This window comes from Gracilinanus agilis, chromosome 2, assembly GCF_016433145.1.
Source record: "Gracilinanus agilis isolate LMUSP501 chromosome 2, AgileGrace, whole genome shotgun sequence".
In the NCBI taxonomy this organism is placed as follows: domain Eukaryota; kingdom Metazoa; phylum Chordata; class Mammalia; order Didelphimorphia; family Didelphidae; genus Gracilinanus; species Gracilinanus agilis.
Window position 1 is genome coordinate 487,666,092 of NC_058131.1, and position 24,694 is coordinate 487,690,785.

The window sequence follows — 24,694 nt, forward strand, 5'->3', positions numbered from 1 at the left end:
CTCAATGAGGGAAATGATTATTCCCTCCTTGGCAAGGCAATTTCCAGTCAGAACAAAGATTTATTCCAAATGGGAATATATGAATGAGAGATTAGTTAAAAGCATTAGATGTGCATGCATGAAGAGCAATAAAATAAACCTGCTACTGGAAAGTAACTGAGTACCAATATGATAGAGGGAAAAGAACACACATACAATTTTCAAAATCAGAATTTTTGAAGTGATCACTTTCAAAAGTTTCTTTTTCTTTTGAGGGTTAATGGGATGGCATAAAATAAGTGCTTGTTATGATTTTCCTTGTTTTGAGGTTTGTGGTTACCTCTTCAATAGTGAAAACTCCTGTGAAACAAACTGAATGCAACAAGAAAAGCATAAACCTATGTTGCGTTCCCCCCCCCTTTTTTCTTTTCTTTTTTTATTGTTTTTTTTTTAGTTGGATGGACCTCTACATTCCTGATCACTGACAAAATTCTCACAATTCTGAAGAGTTCTATTAAATTTTTAACACACTATCTTTTCCAATGGCAGAGAGCTATCAGCCCTAGAGGCATGAATTATATATCTATAAATACCCTCATAAAGCAAAAAGCAGGGCAGCCTTCAAGGCTAAAATAGACCTTTTATATCCCCAGTGATCTCTCTAGTTTAAAGAAAAGCTTCACCCTGGCCAAAAAAAAGTATATATGCCAGATTTAAAATGCTAACTTTAAGAAATACATATAGTTTTTGTTTGGAGAAATCCTGAGATGCCAGAAGTGTTTTGATAGATACACATTTGTATCATAGTGCCTGTAATCATTTAGTTTTTTAAGTTGTTTGTTTCCTATCTTTCACAAAGCCTATCTAGTTCATTAATCTTTGGATATCTATATGGAAAACTTTTTTTTATCACCTACCTCCTACTTTAATCCAAAGGGAAAGACAATGGATAAGAAGGGATAAAATATCTTAAATAGATCTTCAGCAAAGGTCATTATCAAGGAAAGGAAGAGAGAAGCCCTCAGCTAGTCCAATGATTTGGGCTACTTTGAACAATCACCAACCATCCTTGTCAAATGAAAATTAAATATTATCAAATGTATTTACAACCATGTCCCACTTAATATCAAATATGGCAGAGCGTGTTATATTTCTGAATGTGCTAAAAGTGAAACTTCTGCCTCAATTTCCTTTTGAAATAACCATCACCAGTGCACTTAACTTGATTCCTTTTAAATCTTTTTTTTCCTCTAGCATTAAAATTCCAATGTAAGAGAGCTGTGAAAGTCTTTATTTGATTCAATTTAATGTTTCATTTTTATTTTTAAAGCATGGCTTATTATTGAAGCTTTGAGGACACAAAGAGAAAGGAAAATAGTCCTTGTAGTCAAGGAATTTATATTCTACTAATTAATTCATTTCATCTTTATTAGTGTTACTAGGAATGAACAAATTTGTGACCAAAACCAGAAGGCAATCATGATGGCATGTATTGTTTAAAAACTGTTTAAAAAAATAAAAAAGTATGTTACATTTAGTGAGATAATGGTTTAAATCACTGCATCTAGAGGATAGAATAAACCCTCTAAATAGCATTGTTATAAATTTACTTTCCTTTTTAATTTAATTCTTTTAATCTAAAAACTAGTGACCCTTTCTCACAGTGAAAAAGGGATCCAGAAGCTAGAACTGTGGTGCTTGTAGACTAGGTTATGGAAGGAAGTACTCTGGGGCATTGTAAGGGTATGTTAGTTAAAGGAAAAATATAGAGTTTTTGTCAGAATTATAGATATAAAAAAGGTACTTTGGAAACATTGTATGGATTATTAGAAAAAATAAAATTACCCAGCAAACTTACAATTCCAGTTGGGTATCACAGATGGTAGACAAAAATCATAGATGAATACTACTTTCTCATCATGGATAGCTCAATCTTAATCTCACTTAAAGGGACATTAGCAACCCATTAAAACACAAACACACACATACTCACACATCTTTGTCTTTGAAACTTGAATTATCTACTGAACAGACAAATCAGTTTTATTTGCATATTCAAATTATTTGTTTTATTCCGGAATCTACAAAACTTCTCAGCAAATGATTTTTATATACTTCAATTTTTTAAAAGCACTGCAACCCACACTTTTTCCCTAGAAATATATTTTAATTACAGAAGAAAATTAATGACTCTGGATAAGGACTAAAAGACAATACACTCTGTAATCTTTGATTGTATTAAGAGGGTAGAAAACCAAACCAGAGGTTTGTTAAGTAAAAAAATTAGAATGATTGATGAGAAATGGCTAAGATACCAAATCCGCCCTTATTCTCCTCTCTTTCTGAATTCTTTCTTTCCAAGAGCAGCTCTCTCTTCACTCATCTAACCTCCCAATCTAGTATTTTCACCCCTTTATCCACACAGATCAAGAGAGAAGTTCATTCATAGTTTACTTTTCAGAGTAGAGGGTTAGCTTACCTTAAGGAATACAAACTCTATATCCCATTTGTAGAAGTTGCAAAAGTGTGTAAATTATGCATCAAATAACTCACGAGGCACATGAATTATATATGCCCTCAATGTAAAGAGTAACCACTACCCAAGCTTGGCAGAAGTGTGGGCAAATCTGCAAAGATGATTTTGCTCAATAATTTTTAGTCTGGCATAGAATTCAGAGTTCAAGATTTGGGTCAAAATGTTATCCTGTGATTCTCAAGGTACTTTGTGATTACAGTGGATAGCTATTGCCTGGCTACAGAATAGGTCAATAGATAGAAATATACCATTTTGTCATTTATCCCTGGAGATAAGGTTTATGCCTAATCTAAAAACAGGCTATTAAAATGCATATATACATTTTCTTCTCATTTTCATAATTGAAAGTATTGAAATGCCCCAGCTCTCTCTCTCTTTTTTCTCTCTTCTCTGGCTCTCCCCTTCACAACTAACCCACTGCCTACATATATATATATAGAAGCACTTCATGCAAAGTACTCAGATACCACCACAGAGGCTAGGGTAAACTCTTCAATACGGTTCTGCCACAGATCTAGAAAACAGATACTAATGAAAAAGCCAATAAACATAAGATTTTCTAAAAGTCTTAGTGCCATTTTAAACTATTAATATAGTCTAATTTAGCCCTTATTACAGGTATGTGAAGTTAAGTAGATACTATATAGGCACAATTGCTTCCTTTTGTGAAATTGTCCCCAATAAGAACTTTACATGACATGAACCAAGACCTTCAAATATTTCCCAGATTTTTTTTTTGTGCAAGAGAATACATGCACCCAAATTTAAAAAAATTAAAAAATAAAGGAAAGATAAGAAAAAAACATATACAGAAAGACTCCATTGACAGATGAAGAAACAGACCTCAAAGAATGTAAATGACTTCCTGGGATCACACAATTTCTGATTCTCAGAGGCTGAATTCGAATCCAAGTCCCTCCTGATTCCATGTCTAGCATACATTCTACTAAATCACACTACCTTTCATAATAAACTTAAGCCTGCTGGTATCACCCCAGGTCCATTAAATAATTCAAAGCTAAATACCAAATACACTGCTTGGTGAGGGCATTGGCACTGAGTCTTAGGATGTTGATACCTCTAAAGTCTGTTCAATTCCAATCCAGTTTCGTTGACTAAGAGAAATCTTGGGATTTAAGAGGGAGTTAAAAGTAAGGGTTTCCAGTCCTATCCATTCCCCAGAATTCTAGCTTGGAGATTAAATTCCCTAAGGCTGAGCTGTGCGATTTCTGAATGATCTTCAGCACTTCTGAATCGAGTTGAAGTCTTCTCTACAAAGAGCATATGAACCATGCTTTGCTTCTGCCTTAGCTAAGGCCATGCTAGGTTCACAGGTACTACTCACACCCATCTATTGAACTGCTGCCATTTAAATTCACTAGCTCTCATAACATAACAGTAAAATTTTCCTTCTGGAAGACAAGAATTTTACTTCACCCATTGATTTTATCTTAAGGAAATGGCTAAGAGCTGAGCCTAATTATAGTCTCTCTCCTCATTCTTTCTCCCTCCTCTTCCTCCTTTCCTCCCTACCTCGTGCTCTTCAAAAACAGAGGTGCATGCATATCACCAGAAAATCCATCCAAAGTGATTATGGAATTGAAGTGAATTTTTGAAAGAACTTCCCAAGTTTAATTATTAAGCTCCTAATATGTACAAAGAACAACAGCAGATGCTGAGGATATACAAACAAAGTTAATAAATACTTTCTGACCTCTAGAAGCTTACATTCTACTAGAATGGACAGGCTATGAAGATGTAGGGAAAGGATTCGTGGTTTATATGAGCTGAATAGTTCTCTGCTATGCTTGAAAGTACGGTGAAAAGGCACATACATGAAAAGTGAAAAACTTGATTCATTCTTGAAAAGGCAAAAATGGTGCCTTTTACTCAGAGGTAGAAGGAAAATAACAACCAATACATATTTATTATTTCCCTATTGTGTGCAAAACTCTGTTATTTAAAGTATTCTCCTTTCAAGTTCTAAAATCCTAAGTTTCCAATAGACCCGAAATGAAATGCACTCAGTATTTTTTTAACTCAATATGAAAAGTGCAATAAATCACTTACCCAGCATGTAAGCAACAAAGAACATGTAGTTATCTAGCAAAAGCAGAAAGCATTGCTATTTGAGAGTTAGTTGATTTCTAGAATTTCAAGTAAGAAATTCATAGGACATGAACCAAGACCTTCAAATACTTCCCAGTATGATTGTGAAAGGGGATGCATGAAACTAAATAAAGTAAATGAGAAGATAAAGGACTGGAAAGAAAAAAAATATATACACTAAAAACCAGGGTTCCAATAACTAGGTATTGCTGTATTGGAAGCATAGCCTCCAACACAGTGAAAAAGCCCATGGCATGCTGGACAAAGGATTAGATTGCGGCTCACATCATTCCCTGGCTAGTTTCAGTCCTGCCATTTACTAGCTGTGACTTTGTACCAAATTTGCAAAGGTGGTGCAGTAAAGAGTAGAGAATTTAGGCAGAGGACCTGAGATTTAATCCTATCTCTGTCACTTACACCCATGTGAACTTGGAAATATTATTTCAGCTCTCTAAGTCTCAATTTCCTCATCTAAAACTAATATATGATATGAACTAGATAACCTCAGAGATCCATCCCACTTCTGATCTCTTATCCTAAATTACTTGCCTCATTGTTAAGCCTTATTTTCTCCATCTATGAAATGGGGTTTATAATATCTGCTCTGCTTACCTCATAGGGATGCCAATTGACATTTTGCATATGATCACATTTTGTATATTGTAAAATTCTCTCCAACTATAAGGTGGTATTATTATTATTTTTGGAAGAGTAAAGAAAAGAAGGAAGCAAAAACTTTAAAAAAATTTTAATAGATGGTACGGCCATCTGAAGGAACTTTTTTTTTTTTAGAAAAATCACATCTTGAGGATCTGTAACCCTGTTGACAGCCAGCAGATGTTCATAAAATTGTAGTAGAATTAATATTACCATCTCATCTATACTTGGAAATGTACATTGGAATTCTAAGTAGTTGTTTGAGAGTATCTTCAAAGACTATCTTCCCCCTTCACCAAGGGATTTCGGGTTATGGTTGCAAAGAGGCTTTTGGAGGCTATAAATCTGCTTGGGTTGGCTTAAGAGCTCCAAGGGGAGGATCCATAACACTTCTTCATAACTTAGATTGCACCCACTTTGGGCTAAATCCATTGAAAGTGAGGATGAACCATATCTGACAATGTACTAATGCTTTGTTTTTGTTTTTCTTTTCCATGCCAGGAGGTGAATTAGTTATCCCTCTACTTGTAGAAGACCCTTTAAACCCCCCTCCTATTGCTACTCGTGCACCTTTCATTACACTCCCCCCTACCTTTCGCCCCCTCCTCACCATTATTGAGACCACCAAAGATTCCCTGTCCATGACCTCTGAGGCGGGGTTACCTTGCTTGTCGGACCAAGGCAGCGATGGTTGTGATGATGATGGCTTGGTGATATCTGGGTATGGCTCAGGGGAAACCTTTGACTCTAACCTGCCCCCTACTGATGATGAAGATTTTTACACCACCTTCTCCTTGGTAACAGATAAGAGTCTTTCCACTTCAGTCTTCGAAGGTGGCTACAAAGCACATGCGCCCAAGTGGGAATCCAAGAACTTTAGACCTAACAAAGTCTCCGAAACTGGTAGGACTACTACTACCACATCTTTGTCCCCTGAGCTGATCCGCTCCACAGCTTCCTCCTCGTCTGGGATGGTGCCCAAATTGCCAGCTGGCAAAATGAATAACCGTGAGCTCAAACCCCAGCCTGATATAGTGTTGCTTCCGTTGCCCACTGCCTATGAGCTAGACAGCACAAAGCTGAAGAGCCCACTAATTACTTCCCCCATGTTCCGTAATGTGCCCACAGCAAACCCCACAGAGCCAGGAATCAGACGGGTTCCGGGGGCCTCAGAGGTGATCCGGGAGTCGAGCAGTACAACAGGGATGGTCGTCGGCATTGTGGCTGCTGCCGCCCTCTGCATCTTGATTCTCCTGTATGCCATGTACAAGTACAGGAACAGGGACGAGGGGTCCTATCAGGTGGACGAGACGCGGAACTACATCAGCAACTCTGCCCAGAGCAACGGCATGCTCGTCAAGGAGAAGCAGCAGAGCTCCAAGAGTGGCCATAAGAAACAGAAAAACAAGGACAAAGAGTATTATGTGTAAAATTAAAAAAAAAAATAATAAAAATTAAAAAGAATTAAAAACAGAATTATTTATATATAAATATATAAATACTTAAAAAAAAAAAAACAACACAAGATTTAACAGCTATAAGAACTGTTATACCTATAATGAGATTGGGAGCTACAGTTGGTGGGGAAAAAAAAACAACACACACAAAGATATATATGTATATATATATTTATTTTCAGACATGGCTGTTATGTATCAGTCATGGCCTGGAGACAGAAAAGTCTGCCCTACTGTATCATAAAGCATACTTAGCACTCCGGAGCAGACAGATAGCTCCACCACTTTAGCGGACATTGAAGTTTCCATCTCTTTTGTGGACCTTTGGACAAAAGGTAGAAGACTTCATGGCTTACTTGTTTCATAACTCCAAGTGAGTCCCTAATGATGTTTGTGACCCTTGACTGTATCAATGATTTTTCAGTTTTATTATTTTAAAAAAAAGGAGAAAAAAAGATTAAAAAACAACAACAACAACAACAACAACAACAGCAAACTGATCTGGCCCCAGCCAGTATGTGTGTAACTTTTTGAGATCTGAGGGGAAAAAAAAAGTGGCTTTTGGGTTTTTTTGTTTATTTTTTTTGAGAATAAGACTGGACATGAGTTAAGAAAAAATTCAGAAAAAAAAGTGAGAGACTATTGCCATATATGAACTCAAAAACTATACTACATGGTGTTCACTCTACATATCAGGTTGTGGTGTGTCTAGACTCAACCAATTGTTTGTTTTCAGTGAGATGCTTTGCTGGAAATGCAGCAAATGCATGAGAGGAGATGGTGATGATGTGAGGTTTAAAGCAGGTACCCTAGGATCTGACTCCAGTATTTGCAGACCAAACTCCTTGACCATATGGGTTCAGGTCTGGTTTCATCAGGGCTTTTGGCTTTATAGACAATACTGTTCAAAGGCATTAGCACAGTCAAATTGTGGTAAAGGGGAAAAAGGTCATCTGTTGGGAGCTGAAAACAACCCACAAACTAAAATGAGCCTTTCCTGGGGAAGTGGGGGGGAGGGAGCCTGGTTCCATGAATGATTGCAATGCATGCAAAAATAAAAAGAAAAGAAAAATAAAAAAAATCAGTTAAATAATCAAAACAGACAATATGGGAGTTCAACATGTGACAGAATAACAAAAGGTCACACAAGCCAAACACATCATGAAAGAGTACAAAATGCATATTTTTTTTCAACATAATGTTTTTCATATGTAATTTTAATTTTGTAGCTTGACATTTACAAATAGCTCTGTCCTTCCATCTGCCCAATCCCCCCACCCTCTCTTTTATAAAAATAAATAAATGAATGAATAAAGCTGCTGTGACACACACAAAGGAATTTAATAGTATAATATATATAAATATATATACAGATATATTTATCATGGTATGTTTGATGGGACGACTGGAACGGAAAATCTGTTAAAAGTCTTAAAAGTCGAATGAGTATGTTGTTTTAAAAGAAAATAACAAAACAACAAAAAGTAAACCTTAAAAATGTGAAGATGGTGTGAGTTTTAGTTTTGTCACAGTCACTTGTGTCAAAAGAAAAAAAAATCTCAGATTTTGTTTACATCTTTTTTGCTATTTTTTTTTTTGCTTGTGTAATTTCTTAGATAGCCACCTATGTACATACTGCTTTAAGGTTTAAGTGTTCTTTTTGTTTCCATTTGTTTCCTTTTTATTAAGTTTGGTTTGTTTTTTTTCTAAAGGGGGTAACTTAATGTATAGAAACTAAAATTGGTTGTGTGGCCGTGGGTATTGCATACACGAAGCAAGAGAAACAATACAAATACAACAACACACAATGACAAAAATAAAGATAAAGTGAAGACTCTGGGATATCAGAAATATAAAATTTCTTTGTGTACAGATGAAAACCAATCAGCTGTTTAGATTTAGAAATCTACTCTTGCTGGTATTTGTTAAGTTGCATGAATATTTGACTTTGAAGAAACACCCAGGAACAACAATAAAAAAGTATTCTAAAATGAAGATCGCCTTCACTAAAGTATATAGAAAGAGTTGTTCCTGGTAATCTGATCTTTTTAATGTAAGTGTTTGGGGATTCTTTTGGATTTTTTTTGTTTTAAGATTTTTAAAAAGAAAGGTTAAAAATGTATGAAAGCACAGTTTTAAACAACTTAAATGGCCCAACCTATATGAAGTTGATTATATCTTGATGTCTGTAAAAGATTGCTGTTCTTGGAGTCTTGGAGTCTTGTGAAATGATTTTCCTGCTTTCTTTTCCATTTGCTTTAGTTTTTGTGTTTTTTTTCCTTTTGAGTAAACACAATCTTTGTTCTGTTCTTTTTTGTGTAAGTTTCTATTTGGATAATTTTTTGGAAACATGTGCATCCTGTATGTGGGCTTCTACCATATCCCTGTTTTATGGACAGAACCTTAAGGAATTTATTTTATGTTGTTGTGATGTTACTGCCTTTTTTTCCTTTTTCCTTTTCCTCTTTTTTTTCACATTTGCATTTTTGTTCAAGGATATGCTTAGCAATAAAATGTTCTTCCCAAATCCCTGGAAGTGGATGTATTTTTATTTCAAACAACTAGATGGGGGATGAGGAGGGTGGACTTGTAAATGGAGATGGATGAAACCTGCACACATGAATATGATGCCAAATAATCTGATCAGCCACCAGCTACTTACATAAACTTACTAAAATTGGCTTACTGATGATAAGAAATAATAATTATCAATTGAAACATTGCAATCTAGACAGACAGCAAGATACCTGACTGAGTAATAGCAAGAGGAGTGAGAGCTTCATTATAAATACAGAATGGAAAAGTTTAAAATTCTAGATTAGTTTCTTAAGGAATTAGGAAAAAAAAAAAGCATGAATGCCTTTTAATCAAGAAACAAGATACCCAGCCCATGTTAACCAACAACAAAGCCTTTCTAGGTATGGAGTGTGATAAACTAAGTGTGACTGGGAAGTGGGGTTTTCTGGTTAATTAATGGAACTGGAGTAATTAACACACTACGATTCTATATTATTTTAAGGAATATGGTCATCCCTAGACTATACGTGTATGAGAAAGGTTTAAAGAATTAAAATACAGTATTTCTAGAAAGATTATTTAATTTGAAGTCTTAGAACCTCAATTCAAATTCAAGTTCTCTACTTGTCACCTTTTATCACACTGGGTAAAGTCACTTCACTTCTCTTGTTCTCATTTTCCCCAACCATAAAATGAGGACTTTGGATTATATAACCTCAAAGATCCCTTCCAACTCTAAAACTATGATCCTATGAAATTTTTGACACTAATATCACTTTGATAATTCAGTGGGAACTTGAGAACACCAGAGGACTTCACAAATATACTTGAACTCTGTACTATAGACATATGGAAATAACTATTTAGATTTAGTTGACTAACAAATAAAGCAAGCTTTACTGTATAGCATTTTCTTCATTTTGTAGGCAACTAATTCACTTTCATCAAGCATTCTATTAACCACAGGAACTTTTTCACATACCCTAAAGGCATCATAGATATTGCATTTCTGAGGAGAGGTTCTGTGACTAAACTGAACAATCAATAATTTGAACCCTGAAACAAAGGAAAACATCCTAAATTATTTAATAGCCAATGGTACTGCCCAATGGACTGCTAAGAAAATCAGATCTCACCAATTAAGTATATAGTATACACAGTTGGGAAAAGAGAGGAATGATGATGATTGATGAAGCCAAATAATGTTTGGAGAAGTCAATCTTTGGTCCTTACATAGATGATACTAAAAATAGTGAGTGTTTTGTTGTTGCTGTTTATACCTTTTGAAATGGTTAAACAAATAATTGTTGTCAAGACATGGCTCCTGGGACTAACCCAATCAACACAAATAAACAAACCTCCAGCCTACCTTGGAATTATGAAATATAACGGACCAAACTAGGCTTCTTCTGGTTGTAAAACTCAACTAAAAGTGTTAGTGAAATCACTGTGGATATTCTTTGTACTAAAAGGTGGGTGAATAAGAAGTTTTCTAAGATCTTCTCAGTCACTTTCTCTAATTTTAGGCTCAATTGAGATAAGCACATACATTTATAATCCTATAAATTCTAAGCTTAGTGAGTAGATGACCTTTCAAACAAAAAATTTACCCTGGTCTACACAAGTCAAATTGAACTTTCAAACTATGCCTCTTTTCTTCTTAATGAAATGCACTAACCAAAAGGTATTTGCAATTTCTGGTAAATGCTAGATTATGTGAGTATAGAAGAGAAGTCAAAGATGTAGTCCCTGCCTTTAAAGATTCTGTAACCTCACTGGAAAGACATAAATTAATTAGAGAGCAACACACAACTTTATAGCTGAAATTGTATAAAAACCAAGAGGAGTTAATAAAAGACAATGTAAGACTTAACCTGCCCCAGTAGCCTTAGTGATCAAATCAAATTAAGTGAAATATTGTAATATAGCAGCATGGATCCAAGAACTAGAAATGCCATGGAATGTTTTGGAGAACAGCAAGGTATCTAACCTAGTTAAAATTAGGTTGATTAGTCAACCTAATCAAAAGATTCATGTAGAGGATGAAAAAAAATAAAGTTAAATGTTTAGAGTAGTTTCTAATTATGGAGAGCCTTGAAAATGAGGAAGACACCTTTAAACTTTCTGTGCAAGGAAACAGGGAAATATTTTGGGGTTAAAAATAATGACAATAGCTGTCATTTGCAAGCATATTTTAAGGTTTGCAAAGTTCTTTACATTTTATATCACTTGACTTTCACAAAAATCCAAGATATTATTAAAGGCAACAAGACTGAATAGTTGGGACTAGCATGCTGTGGTCTATAGGTACACAAAAAGTGAGACACGACTGAACAACAGTGGCAATAAGGTGACACAGCAGATAGAGCCCTGGACCTGAAGTAAGGAAAGCTTGAAATCATGATCCTTCATCATAGTTAGGTACTATCTATATGACCCTGGGCAAGTCATTTAACCTTTGCCTGAGGTTCCTCTTTTATAAAATAAGGGAAAAGGTTCCTCTTTTATAAAATAGTATCCACTTCCCAGTTTTGTTGTGTTTAAAATGAAATATTTGTAAAGCATTTTTCAAATTTTAAGGTGCTATATAAATGCTACTAATGATTGTTTTTGTTATCCCCATTTTAAAGTTGAGGAAATTGAGTTGCCACTTGCCCAGGATCACATTCCACAGGAAATATCTAAGATAGCATTTGATCTCAGATCTAAAACCAGTTGTCAATATACTATAGCACCAAGCTTGAAGAAAATTTATTATTTTTCATTTGTATTTTTTTCAAAATTTGTTATTTTGCATTGGTTCAGGATAAGCAATGGTATGTTTACCATTTGAGTCCTTAACCCTGATGATGGTTTTCAAGCCAAATCCATTAAGTCTAAAATGGATAGTTACCAATTCATCCCTTTTTAAAAATATGTACAGAGTGCTCAAAAGTATTTTTAAATTTATTTTTAAGCTTTGATAGCTTAAAATTGCACTAAGACTTTTGTGCCCTAAGTTCATGTAACTTTAAGCTATAATGACTTTTAAATGCGAAAGGATTTTAGGGACATTGTATATAGATATAGAGATAGATATAGATATGGACATATATGTTTAGATATAGATATTAACCCTTATATTCTGTCTTAGTAACGACTCTAAGATAGAAGGGAAAGGGCTAGACAAAAGAGGTTAAGTGACTTGCCCAGGGACACATAGCTAGGAAGTGTTCTGAGGCCAGATTTGAAATGAAATCCTTCTAACTCTAGACTTGGCACTCTCTCCATTGCACCACCTGGCTTTGACCCTTCTTGTGTATTCTTGCCTGAAGAATATAAATGATATAACTAAAAAACAGCAAAATTTTGGTAAATGATAATGAATTAGTTGCCCTGTAATAATGATAATGTATTTATTCTTCCAAGAAAGGTAACCTAAAGAAAAAAGAGATAAAAGGAAACAATTTAAGATAGGAAAAGATAAGTCTCTTTAAAGGTTGAATTGAAGGAACCATTGGAAAGGAATAAAGGTGGTATAAATGGCAGAGGAGAAGCTAGGAGCAAGATTACAAATTAGCCTTAGAAAGGAGGAAACTCCTCACTTCCTCTGAGTTAGGGAGTCAGAGAATCATGAAGGGTCTTTGTAAGGGTGAAAAAGGGGTTTTACGGGTTCAATATATTAAAGATGGTCGCCAGAGGATTGAACTATTATCAATCCTCAAGTAAGAATAATCTCAAATCAAAATTGACTTTTATGGAAATTTATTTACATGAGAGGAGAGAAAGTAAGGGAATAAGAGTGATTAGTCCAGGTAGATCTTAACCCTCAGCTGAGGGTTAAAGAGCCACAGGCCAGGAGGTGAATGGAGCAAACTTCATTCACAGAGTCTATAAAAAGAAGTTTCTTAATTGAAGTTCAGGAAGATTCAGTCTTTAAACTCATCACATGGAACAGTCTCAGTCATGAACCAGCAAAGCTCCCTCAGGTCCCCTTCGCCAAACCAGAAGCAGCTTCATTTACTCAACTCCCTCTTTTATAGGGGTCCAGTGCCTTCCCCTAGCCTGCATGTCCAATTACAATAGACGCTTTCTCATAGAAAGCGTAGGGGGTGGTCCATTGATTCTCTTTACTCTCTCTAGCACACGTGGATTAGGACCTCCCAGAATTGGAAGGTGCTCTCACCTTTGGTGATTAAATCTAATTATCACATCTTAGAGATATAAATCTGATGAGAAAGGTGGAAGTTATGGATGTATGATTACTACAGGATGCTGTGAAGATTTTAATTCACTTTGTTTAAATGTTTTCCTCGTGCAAGAAGAGTTCAAGGAAATGGGGAAAAGGGGTCCATGTAGGGTACATTATTATGAGGCAAAGACAAAAGGCAGAAATAAAATCACATACATTTTCCAAAGCCTGCTTTTTAAACACTTTTAACCTATTTTCATGGTCCTTTTCTCTAATGCTTCTATTTCACCCCAAAAAATAGAATACCAGAAGTGAAAGGAATGTTACCTTAGAGATCATCTATGGATTATAAATATCTGCCTTAATTTACACATAAAGAAATGAGGCCTTGAGTGGGTTAAAGAATTACCTTTAGTTGCAAGATCCAAAGACAGCTGTTTATACTTCAATCTATTGCTCTTTCCACTATACTACACTGCCTCCCATGCTCTACTTAAAAAAAATAGTGGATGAATTTTATCCTTTCACTCTCAAAATCATTAGCTCAGCATTCTGTATAGTGACATGATCATCTTATAGATCACAAAACTGAAACTTCCATACCTTTCAGTATTAATCATCATCATCATCATCATCATCATCATCATCATCATCATCTTCTTCTTCTTCTTCCTCCTCCTTCTCCTCCTCTTCTTTCCTCTTTTCCATCCTTTTTTTTTCCTCTTCCTCATTCTCTTCCTCCTCTAGCATTATGAAATATTCATTTCCTTTTTTGTAACTCATTAGACTCCTTTATAACCTTTCTCTCTATTCATGCAAACTATCATTTATTTCTCATGCTTTCATTATTGTTTACCTCCCTTTTGCATCTATCCAATCCGGTTATCGTTCATATTGAACCGCATTTTCTACTTCTAATTTGAACTGAAGTCAAGTATATGACTTTGGGGAGATTTTTAATTCACCATTTATAAACCCAAATGATCCAAGCTATGATTTTCACAACTAGACAATTATGTTTCCCTCCCAATCATGAAAGGTAAGACAAAAAAAAAAGGCTCTTATGGACATCAATGAAATATTATGTAAGAGTCACTCTTTTCTGGGGACCAGATAGTCATATTATGAAACAATGAAGGAACGTTGATTTTATTTCCTTTTTCAAACAATAAATTCAGTACCATTTTTCTATATCATTCATTGTTTCTTTACTTTTACCCTTTTTATTTATTTTTATTTCTTGCTTATAAGAACCTGGATAACTTCAACAAACCCTTCATGAGTCAAGAGAACCAAAAGTATCCTTTGTTCCATTGATTATACAATTAATAAATCTTATTTTCACTTCCAAATATTCTTGCCTTTCAATGAAGCACACATTCATATCAGGTTTTCTGAACTTTAAAACCTAAACTAAAAACTTAAAAAAATCACAATTAGCTTATGCCCCAAGTTTGTGCTTTGATACTTTCTCATTCAACACAGATGAATACCATTCAAATGCATCTTATTAGATGGTCTTTAGGGCATCTAGAAGGTGAAGTTGATTGAGTTCTCAGCCTGAAGTCAGAACAACTCATCTTCCTGAGTTCAGATTTGGTCTCAGACTAACTGTATGGCTCTAGGTAAGTCTCTTAACCCCATTTGCTTCAGTTTCCTCATAGAAAAAATGAACTACAGAAGGAAATATCAAACCTCTCCATTACCTTTGCAAAAAAAAATCCCAACTTGAGTCACAAAGAGTCAGATATGACTGAAATGACAACAAGAACAACAAAGGGTCTTTGTGAATTATTGCAGCAAAAAAAAAATCAGCATGCTTTGGCAAAGACCTGGATGATGGACCTCTCTCTAACTTAGGTAGGGCGATGATAAGATAACAGGCATCTAGTCTATTCTGATTTATAGCTTGGTAAGAACTGCTAGAATTTGGGCTAGTTGGGATAGAATGCAGACTTGTCTCCACAATAAACGGAGTCATCAAAGGACATTAGTGGCACTGGAACTTTAGAATAAAACTTTTAGCCATCTAAACTTTAAAAAAAGAAGTAGCCTAAGTTTTGTAGATTAATGTGATCATTTGTGTGACCTTATGTAAATCACAATCTCTCTTTCAAACTTAGTTTTCCTCATCTGAAAATGAAAATGCTAGACTAGATCACCTACAAATTTCTTTCAAACACTAAATCTGTGATCCTATGATTGTACTTCTCACAAAATGAAAAGAAAGGAAACTATGATGGAGAAAATTCAAAGAGTAAGTATTGTAAAGTCAAGTGAACAAACATTCATTATTTTCGTTCCCTAAATATGTTTTTGTGTGTGGGGTCTTTTGGGGGGCTAAACTAATAAACTCTTGATCTATGAAAGGCCTTTATTAATATGACTTTAGTACTTCTCCAATTGACTACATAATGAAGTGCTTCCTTTGGCCATCACCTCATAGAAGTTATTTGATTATAATAAGATCAAAAGGATTTTAAGCTGCTTCTATCTTTGAAATGATACAAATGGATCTGCCAATACTGTAAATAAAGCAAAAACAACATGCAACACTTTTGTTAACAGTTTAATATCTGAAAGAGCATTTGGGGAATCTCTTCCATAGACAAGAGGGGAGAGATGAGAGGAAGGGAGAGGAAGAAAGTAAAGAAAAAGAAGGGAAGAGCAGGGGGGAAGGGAAGAGAAGGGAAGGGAAGAGAAGGGAAGGGAAGGGAAAGGAAAGGAAGGGAAGGGAAAGGAAAGGAAGGGAAGAGAAGGGGGAAGGGAAGAGAAGAGGGAAAGGAAGGGAAGGAAGGGAAGGGAAGGGAAGGGAAGGGAAAGAAGAGTAGAAGGAAGCAGGGAGAAGAAAAGGGAAAGGAAAGGAGAAATGAAGGCAATGGATGGAAAAATTAAATTGCTAACTGTAAGAGGCAACAATTTACTCCCATTTATCTCTAGTGAACTGATCATAATTCCTAAATTTGCAATGGTAAAAGTGTACCATTTGTATATATCTACATTAGACAAAATTGCATGTTATGAATTTATTATTGTTATTCTGTCTGTAGATAATTTGTGGTTTTCTTTTCTCTTCATTTTCATCTGCCTACTGTATTTGACTTTGAATTTCCATACAAGAAATATACATAGAGAAGGGAAGCACTGTGGAATAATTTCAATTACTTGATTGATAGAAGATCTAATATCTAGGCTAAGCTCTTTCCCTGAAAGGTATGTTTCTATTGATAAATCACTTCACCTCTTTGGATCTTAGCTTACTCATCTTTCAGAAGAGGTAATTGAACTAAATGATTCAGAAGGTCAGTCTAGTTTAATGGAACTAATGAAAAATAGAACTTAAGCAGAGTAGCTGGGTTCAAATCTTGACTCTACCATTTCCTTCCTTTATGACTTTAAACAAGACATTCGATCTCTAGAAGCCTCAGTTTCTCATGTGAAAAATGAGAGAACTCCTAGTTAAAGAGGAAATGTGAAGTCTTAGAAGAGTTCAGATTCCCACAAATATTCTGACAATGTTCTAAAAATGCCTCCAAAAGGAAGAATGATAAGCAGAGACTAAGTAAAGGAGGAGAAATGCAGGGCCTAGATCTGTAGCTTGAAGCCAGTAGTATCTCAGCTCTGATTTTTTTTTTAAATAAAAGGAGGTCACACTATCTCCTATGCCTCACTGAACATGAAGACATGATTAGGCAATATGGAGCCTTCTAAGAAACCTGAACAAAATGAGGAAACAAAAATAATCACTCTTTGCATATGATATGATGGTATACTTAAAGAATCAACTAAAAACTAATTGAAATAATTAACTTTAACAAAGTTGCAAGATTACAAAATAAAGGCACATAAATCATCAGCATTTCTATATGTTATCAACAAAGTCCAATAGCAAGAAATAGAAAGAGGAATTCCATTAAAAAAAGATAGAGGGTCTTCTGGAGGTGGAGCCAAGATGGAGGAGTAACTAGAGAGCAAGACTGTTTCACCACAAAAATCCTCTCCAACCCAGAGTAAAATATCACCAAAAAAAAACCAAAAACAAATAAAGAAGTGAAAGAACAAACAAGGAGATAGAGTGAAACAACCCTCAAAAAAAGAAAAACCCAAAAGGTAGGCAGAGATCATCTAGGAAACTAAGGTGAGAGAGGAGCAGGGCTAACAGGAGGCATAGCAGGGGGTGAAGAGCAAGCCATGAGCAAATCTCACCCCTCATCCCAACACACACACACATCTGCTCTCACAGGTTCCGAGCTTAAGCCCTGCCTGGCAGGTAGACCCTGAGATACTGCTGGGGAAAGTCCAAGCCAACTCACACCCCTTGAAATTTCAAACCTGTGGAGAATTCTGGAGTCCCAGGCCAAAACAATCTGGGCTGAAGGAAACCCATCCATGTGGTCCCAGAGCAAAGCCAGGAATCCCAGTCTTAACTTGGGATAAAGACACAGTTATCTGGGGAAGCCTCCCTAGGATCTTTTTATCCAAAACTTAGGGTGGAGCTCCCTTGAGACAAAAAAAAAATCTTGTGAGTAAGCCTGGGGCTAGAATTTAATCAGCACCTGACCTGATAAAGTTCATACTGAGAACAAAAGATTACACCCAAGTCTAAGGAAAGGCTTTAAGCTAGCAACATCTCTAGGGTCAATTGAATCAGCATCTGGAGGGGACTATCAGAGGTCTCAGTCCTCAGACCACCTGGTAAACTAGTAACAGCCCAGAAAATAAGCCAAAAATAGCATCAAGGAAAATGTGAAGCTTAAGAGGGTATCCCAATTCCCTAGAAAACAGAGCCCATCTATAATTAGATGGGGAAAATGAGCAAACAACCAAAGAAGCAAGTAACTAAAGAGTTTTTTTGGAGACAAAAAGCAAGATGCACACACAGAAGGGGACAGAAAAAGCAAATGAAATACATGTAAAGTCCAAAAGAAAAACATGGAATAGACAAAGAGTCTGGAAGTGCTCAAAAAAGACTTCAAAAAACAATTAAGAGAGGTAGAGGAAAAGTGGGGAAGAAAAATGAAAGTAATGCAAGAAGAAAGGAATGTAATGCAAGAAGAAAGAAAAGTAATGCAAGAAGAAATGAAGTGATGCAAGAAGAAGGAAAAATAATGCAAGAAGAAATAAAAGTGATACAAAAAAAATGGACCAATTGAAAAAGGAGAACCAAAAACTGACAAAGGAAAACCGGGTCTTAAAAATCAGAATTGACCATCTAGAAACAAATGATTTCATGAGAATTCAAGAAACAATAAAGCATAATCAAAGGATTGAAAAAAAAAACAAAGGAAAACATGAAATATCTTATTGAAAGAATAACTGACCTAGAAAATAGATCTAGGAAAGACAGTCTGAGAATTATTGGACTACCTGAAAGCCATGATTATGGAAATACCTTGGATATCACATAATAAGAAATTATCAAAGACCACTGCCCAAAGATACTTGAACAAGAAAATAAAATTCAAATTTAAAGAATTCACAGATCATGTCCAGAAAGAAATCCTCAACTGCTAACTTCCAGAAATCTAATAACTAAATTCAAGAGCCACCAAGCCAAGGCAAAAATACTTTAAGTATCCAGAATAAAACCATTCAAACACCATTGAGCTACAATCAGGATCATTCAGGACCTAGAGGCCTCAACATTAAAATATCATAAGGCATGGAATATAATATTCAGAAAGGTGAAAGACTTGGGTATACAACACAAAATCACCTATCCAGCAAAACTGAGTATATTCTTTTGGGGGGCGAAGTGGTCATTCAATAAGATAGAAGATTTCCAAGCATTCCTGGGGAATAAGCAGACCTAAACAAACAAACAAAAAAAATTGAAGGCCAAATATGAGATACAAGATAAGCCCAGAAGGATAAATAAGAAAGAGAAACTTAAGGGACTCATTAAGGTAAAAATGTTTTTATATCTACGTGGAAAGAGTATCTCTGTAATTCTCAAAATTTACTTTAGTAGACAAGATAGAAAGAATTCACTCCAAAAGAGGATGAAGAAGTAAGCTGATTATGATAATATGATGTATATGATGATATATGATGACATGATGTATATGTAAATGTGATGATATGGAACAATCAGCATATATGCATATGAATGACATATTAAAAGTCAATCAAGGGCTGAAAGAGAGGATTGCACTAAGAGAAAAGGGAAGGGAGAGATAGAATGTGTTAAATTATATGACATAAAGAGGCAAGAATAATCAATACAGAGAGGAGAAGATAAGGGTCATGACAGGCAATGCTTAAATATTACTCTCATTGTAAGTGATTCACGGAGGGGAAAAAAGAGTATACTCAGTGGGGTATAGAATTCTATCACCCTACAGAGAAGAAAAAGGGGAATAAGACAAGGAAGGGGGAGGGAATTGAAGTGAGGAGTAACTAGAAGAGTGACAAAAAAGAAAATACTGGTGAGGAGGAACAAAGGGAAAAGGAATAGAGCAGGATCTAAAGGGGATGATACTATGGAAGGCAATACACAGTTAATTATAACACTAAATGTGAATGGGATGAATTCACCCATTAAATGGAAGGGAATAGCAGAATGGATTAAAAACCAGAATCCTACTATATGTTGTTTATAAGAAACACGTTTAAGTCAGGGTTACACACACAAATTCAAGGTAAAAGACTAGAGCAGAATTTATTATGCATCATCTAAAGTAAAAAAAGCAGGAGTAGCAATCATGATACCAGACAAAGCCAAAGTAGAAACTGATCTGACTAAAGGAGATAAGGAAGGAAATTACATTTTGCTAAGAAGTACTATAAACAATAAAGTAATATCAATACTAAACATTTGTGCACCAATGGTATGGCATCTAGATTTCTAAAGGAAAAATTGAAGGAACTCAAGGAAGAAATAGATAGTAAGATCATACTAGTGGGGGGGATTTCAAACTTCCCCTTTCAGAATTAGATAAATCAAGCCAAAAAATAAATAAGAAAGAAGTAAGGAAAGTAATTGAAATGTTAGAAAAATTAGAGTTAATAGATATCTGTAGGAAACTAAACAGGGTTAAAAAGGAATATACATTCTTCTCAGCAGCACATGGTACATATACAAAGATCAACCATGTACTAGGGCATAGAAATATTACAAACAAATGCATAAAAGAAGAAATAATAGATGCTACTTTTTCAGATCATAATGTGATAAAATTTTTAATTAGCAAGGATCCATGGAAAGGCAAATTTAAAGTTAATTGAAAACTAAATAATCTAATTCTTCAAAACTGATGGGTCAAGGAAGAAATCATAGAAATTATTATAGACTTTATTAAAGAGAATGATAATGAAGTGATATCATATCAAAACCTATAGGATGGAGCCAAAGCTGTACTCAAGGGAAAATTGATATCACTGAGTGCCTATACCAACAAAATAGAAAAGGCGAAGAAAAATGAATTGGGTTTGCAACTTAAAATTAGAAAAAGAGCAAATTAAAAAATCCCCAGATAAAAACTAAATTGTAAGTCCTAAAAATTAAAGGAGAAACTAATCAAATTGAAAGAAAATGAATTATTTAAAAAACAAATAAAATAGATAAAGTACTAGTTAATGTAATAAAAAAGACAATCGTATTAACAGTATCAAAGATGAAAAGGGTGATCTCACCTTTAATGAAAAGAAAATCAAGATAATTATTAATAATTACTTTGCTCAATAATAAGCAATAAATATGACAATCTAGGTGAAATGGATGAATATTTACAACAATATAAATTGCCTAGATTAACAAAAAAGGAAATACAATACTTAAATAATCCAATCTCAGAAAAAGAAATTGAACAAGCCATCAAGGAACTTCCTAAGAAAAAAATCCCCAGGGCCAGATGGATTCATAAGTGAATTCTATCAATCATTTAAAGAACAACTAATCCCAGTACTATACAATTATATGACAAAATAAGGAAAGAAGGAGTTTTTACCAAACTCCTTTTATCATACAAATGTGGTGCTGATTCCAGAGTCAGGCAGACCAAAAAACTGAGAAAGAAAACTACAGACCAATCTCTTTTATGAATAGAGATGCAAAAATTTTAAATAGAATACTAGAAAAAGGACTCTGGGAAGTTATCATGAGGATTATTCACTATGATCAGGTGGGATTTATACCAGGAATGCAAGAATGGTTTAATATTAGGAAAACCATCCATATAATTGACCATATCAAAAACCAAACCAACAGATATCACATAATTATCTCAATAGATGCAGAAAAAGCATTTGACAAAATACAACACCCATTTCTGTTGAAAACACTAGAAAGTATAGGAATAGAAGGGTCATTCCTCAAAATGATAAACAGTATATATTTAAAACCATCAGCAAGTATCCTCTTCAATGGGGACAAGTTAGAAGTCTTCCCAATAATCAGGAGCAAAGCAAGGATGCCAATTTTCACCTTTATTCTTTAATATTATTATTATTGATATTAATAATAAACATTTAATAATTAATAAATGCTAGCAATAGCAATTAGAGAAGAAAAAGAAGTTGAAGGGATTAAAGTAGGCAATGAGAAAACTAAACTATCACTCTTTGCAAATGATTTAATAATATACTTAAGGAACCCCAGGAAATCAACTAAAAGACAGGTGGAAATAACTTTAGCAAAATTGAAGGTACAAGATAAACCCTCATAAATCATCAGCATTTCTATACATTTCCAACAAAACTCAGCAGCAGGAGTTAGAAAGAGAAACCATTTAAAATTACTCTAGACAATATAAAATATTTAGAAATCTATCTGTCAAGACAAACACAGGAATTATATGAACACAACTACATAACATTTTTCACACAGTTAAAATTAGATCTAAACAACTGGAAAAACATTGATTTCTCCTGGGTAGGACAAACTAATATAATAAAATGACAATCCTACCCAAATTAATTTACTTAGCCAGTGCCATACCTATCAAACTACAAAAAAAACTTTTTTATAGAATTAGAAAAATTATAACAATTCATCTGGAAGAACAAAAGATCACGAATATCAAAGGAAATAATGAAAAAAATGGAAAGGATGGGAGTCTAGTAGTACCTGATTTTAAAATGTACTATAAAAAAGTGGTCATCAAAACAATATGGTTCTGGCTAAGAGATAGAAGAGTGGATCAGTGGAATAGATGAGGGGCAAATGACCTCAGTAATTTAGTGTTTGATAAACTCAAATATCCCAGCTTTCGGAACTCCCTATTTGACAAAAACTGCTGGGAAAATTGGAAAATAGTATGAGAAAAATTAGGTTTAGATCAACACTTCACACCGTATGCCAAGATAAAATCAAAATGGGTAAATGACTTAAATAAAAAAGAGTGAAATCATAAATAAATTAGATAAACATAGGATAGTATATCTGTCAGATCTATGGGAAAGGAGAAAAGGGAAGGGAGATCAAGCAAGAGATAGAGAATATTTCAAAATGTAAAATGAATAATTTTGATTATATTAAATTAAAATGTTTTTTTTTACAAACAAAACTAATGCAACCAAAATGAGAAGGGAAGCAACAAACTGGGAAAAAAAATTTTAACATAATCCTGACAAAGGTCTAATTTCCTAAATATATAAGAAACTAAGTCAAATGTAGAAGAAATCAAGCCATTCCCCAATTGTTACATGGTCAAAGGATATGAATAGGCAGTTTTCAGATGAAGAAATCAAAATTATCAATAATCACATGAAAAAGTATTCTAAATTCTTCCTAATTAGAGAAAAGCTAATCAAAACTACTCTGAGAAACCACTTCACACCCAGCAGACTGGCCAATATGAAAGTAAAGGAAAAATAATAAATGTTTGTAGGGGATGTGGCAAAATTGGGACACTAATACACTGCTGGTGGAGTTGTGAATTGATCCAACCATTCTAGAAGGCAATTTGGAATTATGCACAAAGGGCTTTAAAAAAATACATACCCTTTGATACAGCCATACCACTACTAGGTTTATATCCCAAAGGGAGAATAATGAAAAATGTTTGTATGAAAATGTTTATTGCCTCACTTTTTGTGGTGGCAAAAAAATGGATAATGAGGAGGTATCCCTCTTTTGGAGAATGGCTGAACAAATTGTAGTATATGATAGTGATGGAATACTATTGTGCAATATGGAATAACAAACTGATTTCCATATGAGCTGCAAAGACCTTGATGAACTGATTCGGAGTAAAATGAGCAGAACCAGGAGAACATTTTACACAGAGACTGAAACATTGTGGGATGATCAAATATAATAGACTTTGCTACTGATATATCCCAGTGGAATTGCTTGTCAGCTCTGCGAGAGAGGAGAGAAAGTACCTGAATCATGTAACAATGGAAAATACTTAAATAATTTTTTTTAATAAATGCTGTAAAGATCTGCAGGAACTGATGCAGAGCAAAATGAGCAGAACTGGGAACACATTGTACATTGTAATAGCAATACTGTATGATGATTATCTGTGTAAACTTGTTTTCTCTCAACAATGCAATGATCTGAGACAATTCTGAAGAACTTATGATGGGGAATACTATCCACCTCCAGAGAAAGAACTGTTGGAGTCATCTTTCACATGAGTATATTTATGGTTTTATTTTAGGGTTTCAGTTATCTATGAGTTTGCTCTTACAGCAATGAGCAATTTGGAACTATGTTTTTCAAGACAATAAAAATAAAAATAAATAAGGTAAAATAATGATTTTCAAGGTAAATAAAGTTTACCTTGAAAATCAGACCTACAAAGGTCTTTGTTTTATAATATTATAATGTTCTTACTATGTGATAATGTGTATTACAAGTAGTATCTCGAGTCTCATCTATCTACTAGACTATAATGACTTTATCAACTAGAACCATTTTTTACCTCAACTCTGTGTTTCCTGAAAGGTCTAGGACAATGTTCTGGGCACAGTAGACACCTAGGCAGCACAGTATTTACATTTCATTGTAAGTAAAACTATTTTTGTCATATATGTGTGCATATATATGCATATATATAAGTATATACATATATATGTATACATATATATATCAGTTCAACTATAAATCACTGCTAGGCATTCTGGATAATAAATTTGTGACAGTGAGTTCAATTCCTCCTCATACTTAAAATGAAGGAGTTGGATGTGATGGTCTATGAGAAGCCTTACTGGTCCAGATCAATGTTAATATTATATTAGGCCTTTCCATAAGGTATTGAAGCAATTTTGTTTTATTGTTTTATCACCCTATTATGATATTGGGGTGGGGGGGGGAGAGAG

General features: G+C 34.5%; 1 protein-coding gene across 9 annotated transcripts in view; it reads left to right on the forward strand.

The window, feature by feature from the left end:
- NRXN3 (neurexin 3) overlaps window positions 1–6,711 on the forward strand; it is a 2,038,283-nt gene extending 2,031,572 nt beyond the window's left edge. For 6 of the 9 annotated variants that reach the window (XM_044664970.1, XM_044664971.1, XM_044664972.1 and 3 more), the window contains one exon: window positions 6,410–6,711. In XM_044664970.1, coding sequence (XP_044520905.1) covers window positions 6,410–6,711 — 302 coding nt within the window. Of the gene's footprint in view, window positions 1–5,782 lie in introns of all 9 variants that reach the window. The other 3 variants (XM_044664967.1, XM_044664969.1, XM_044664973.1) reach the window with 2 other exon arrangements.
- Window positions 6,712–24,694: the final 17,983 nt, after the last annotated feature.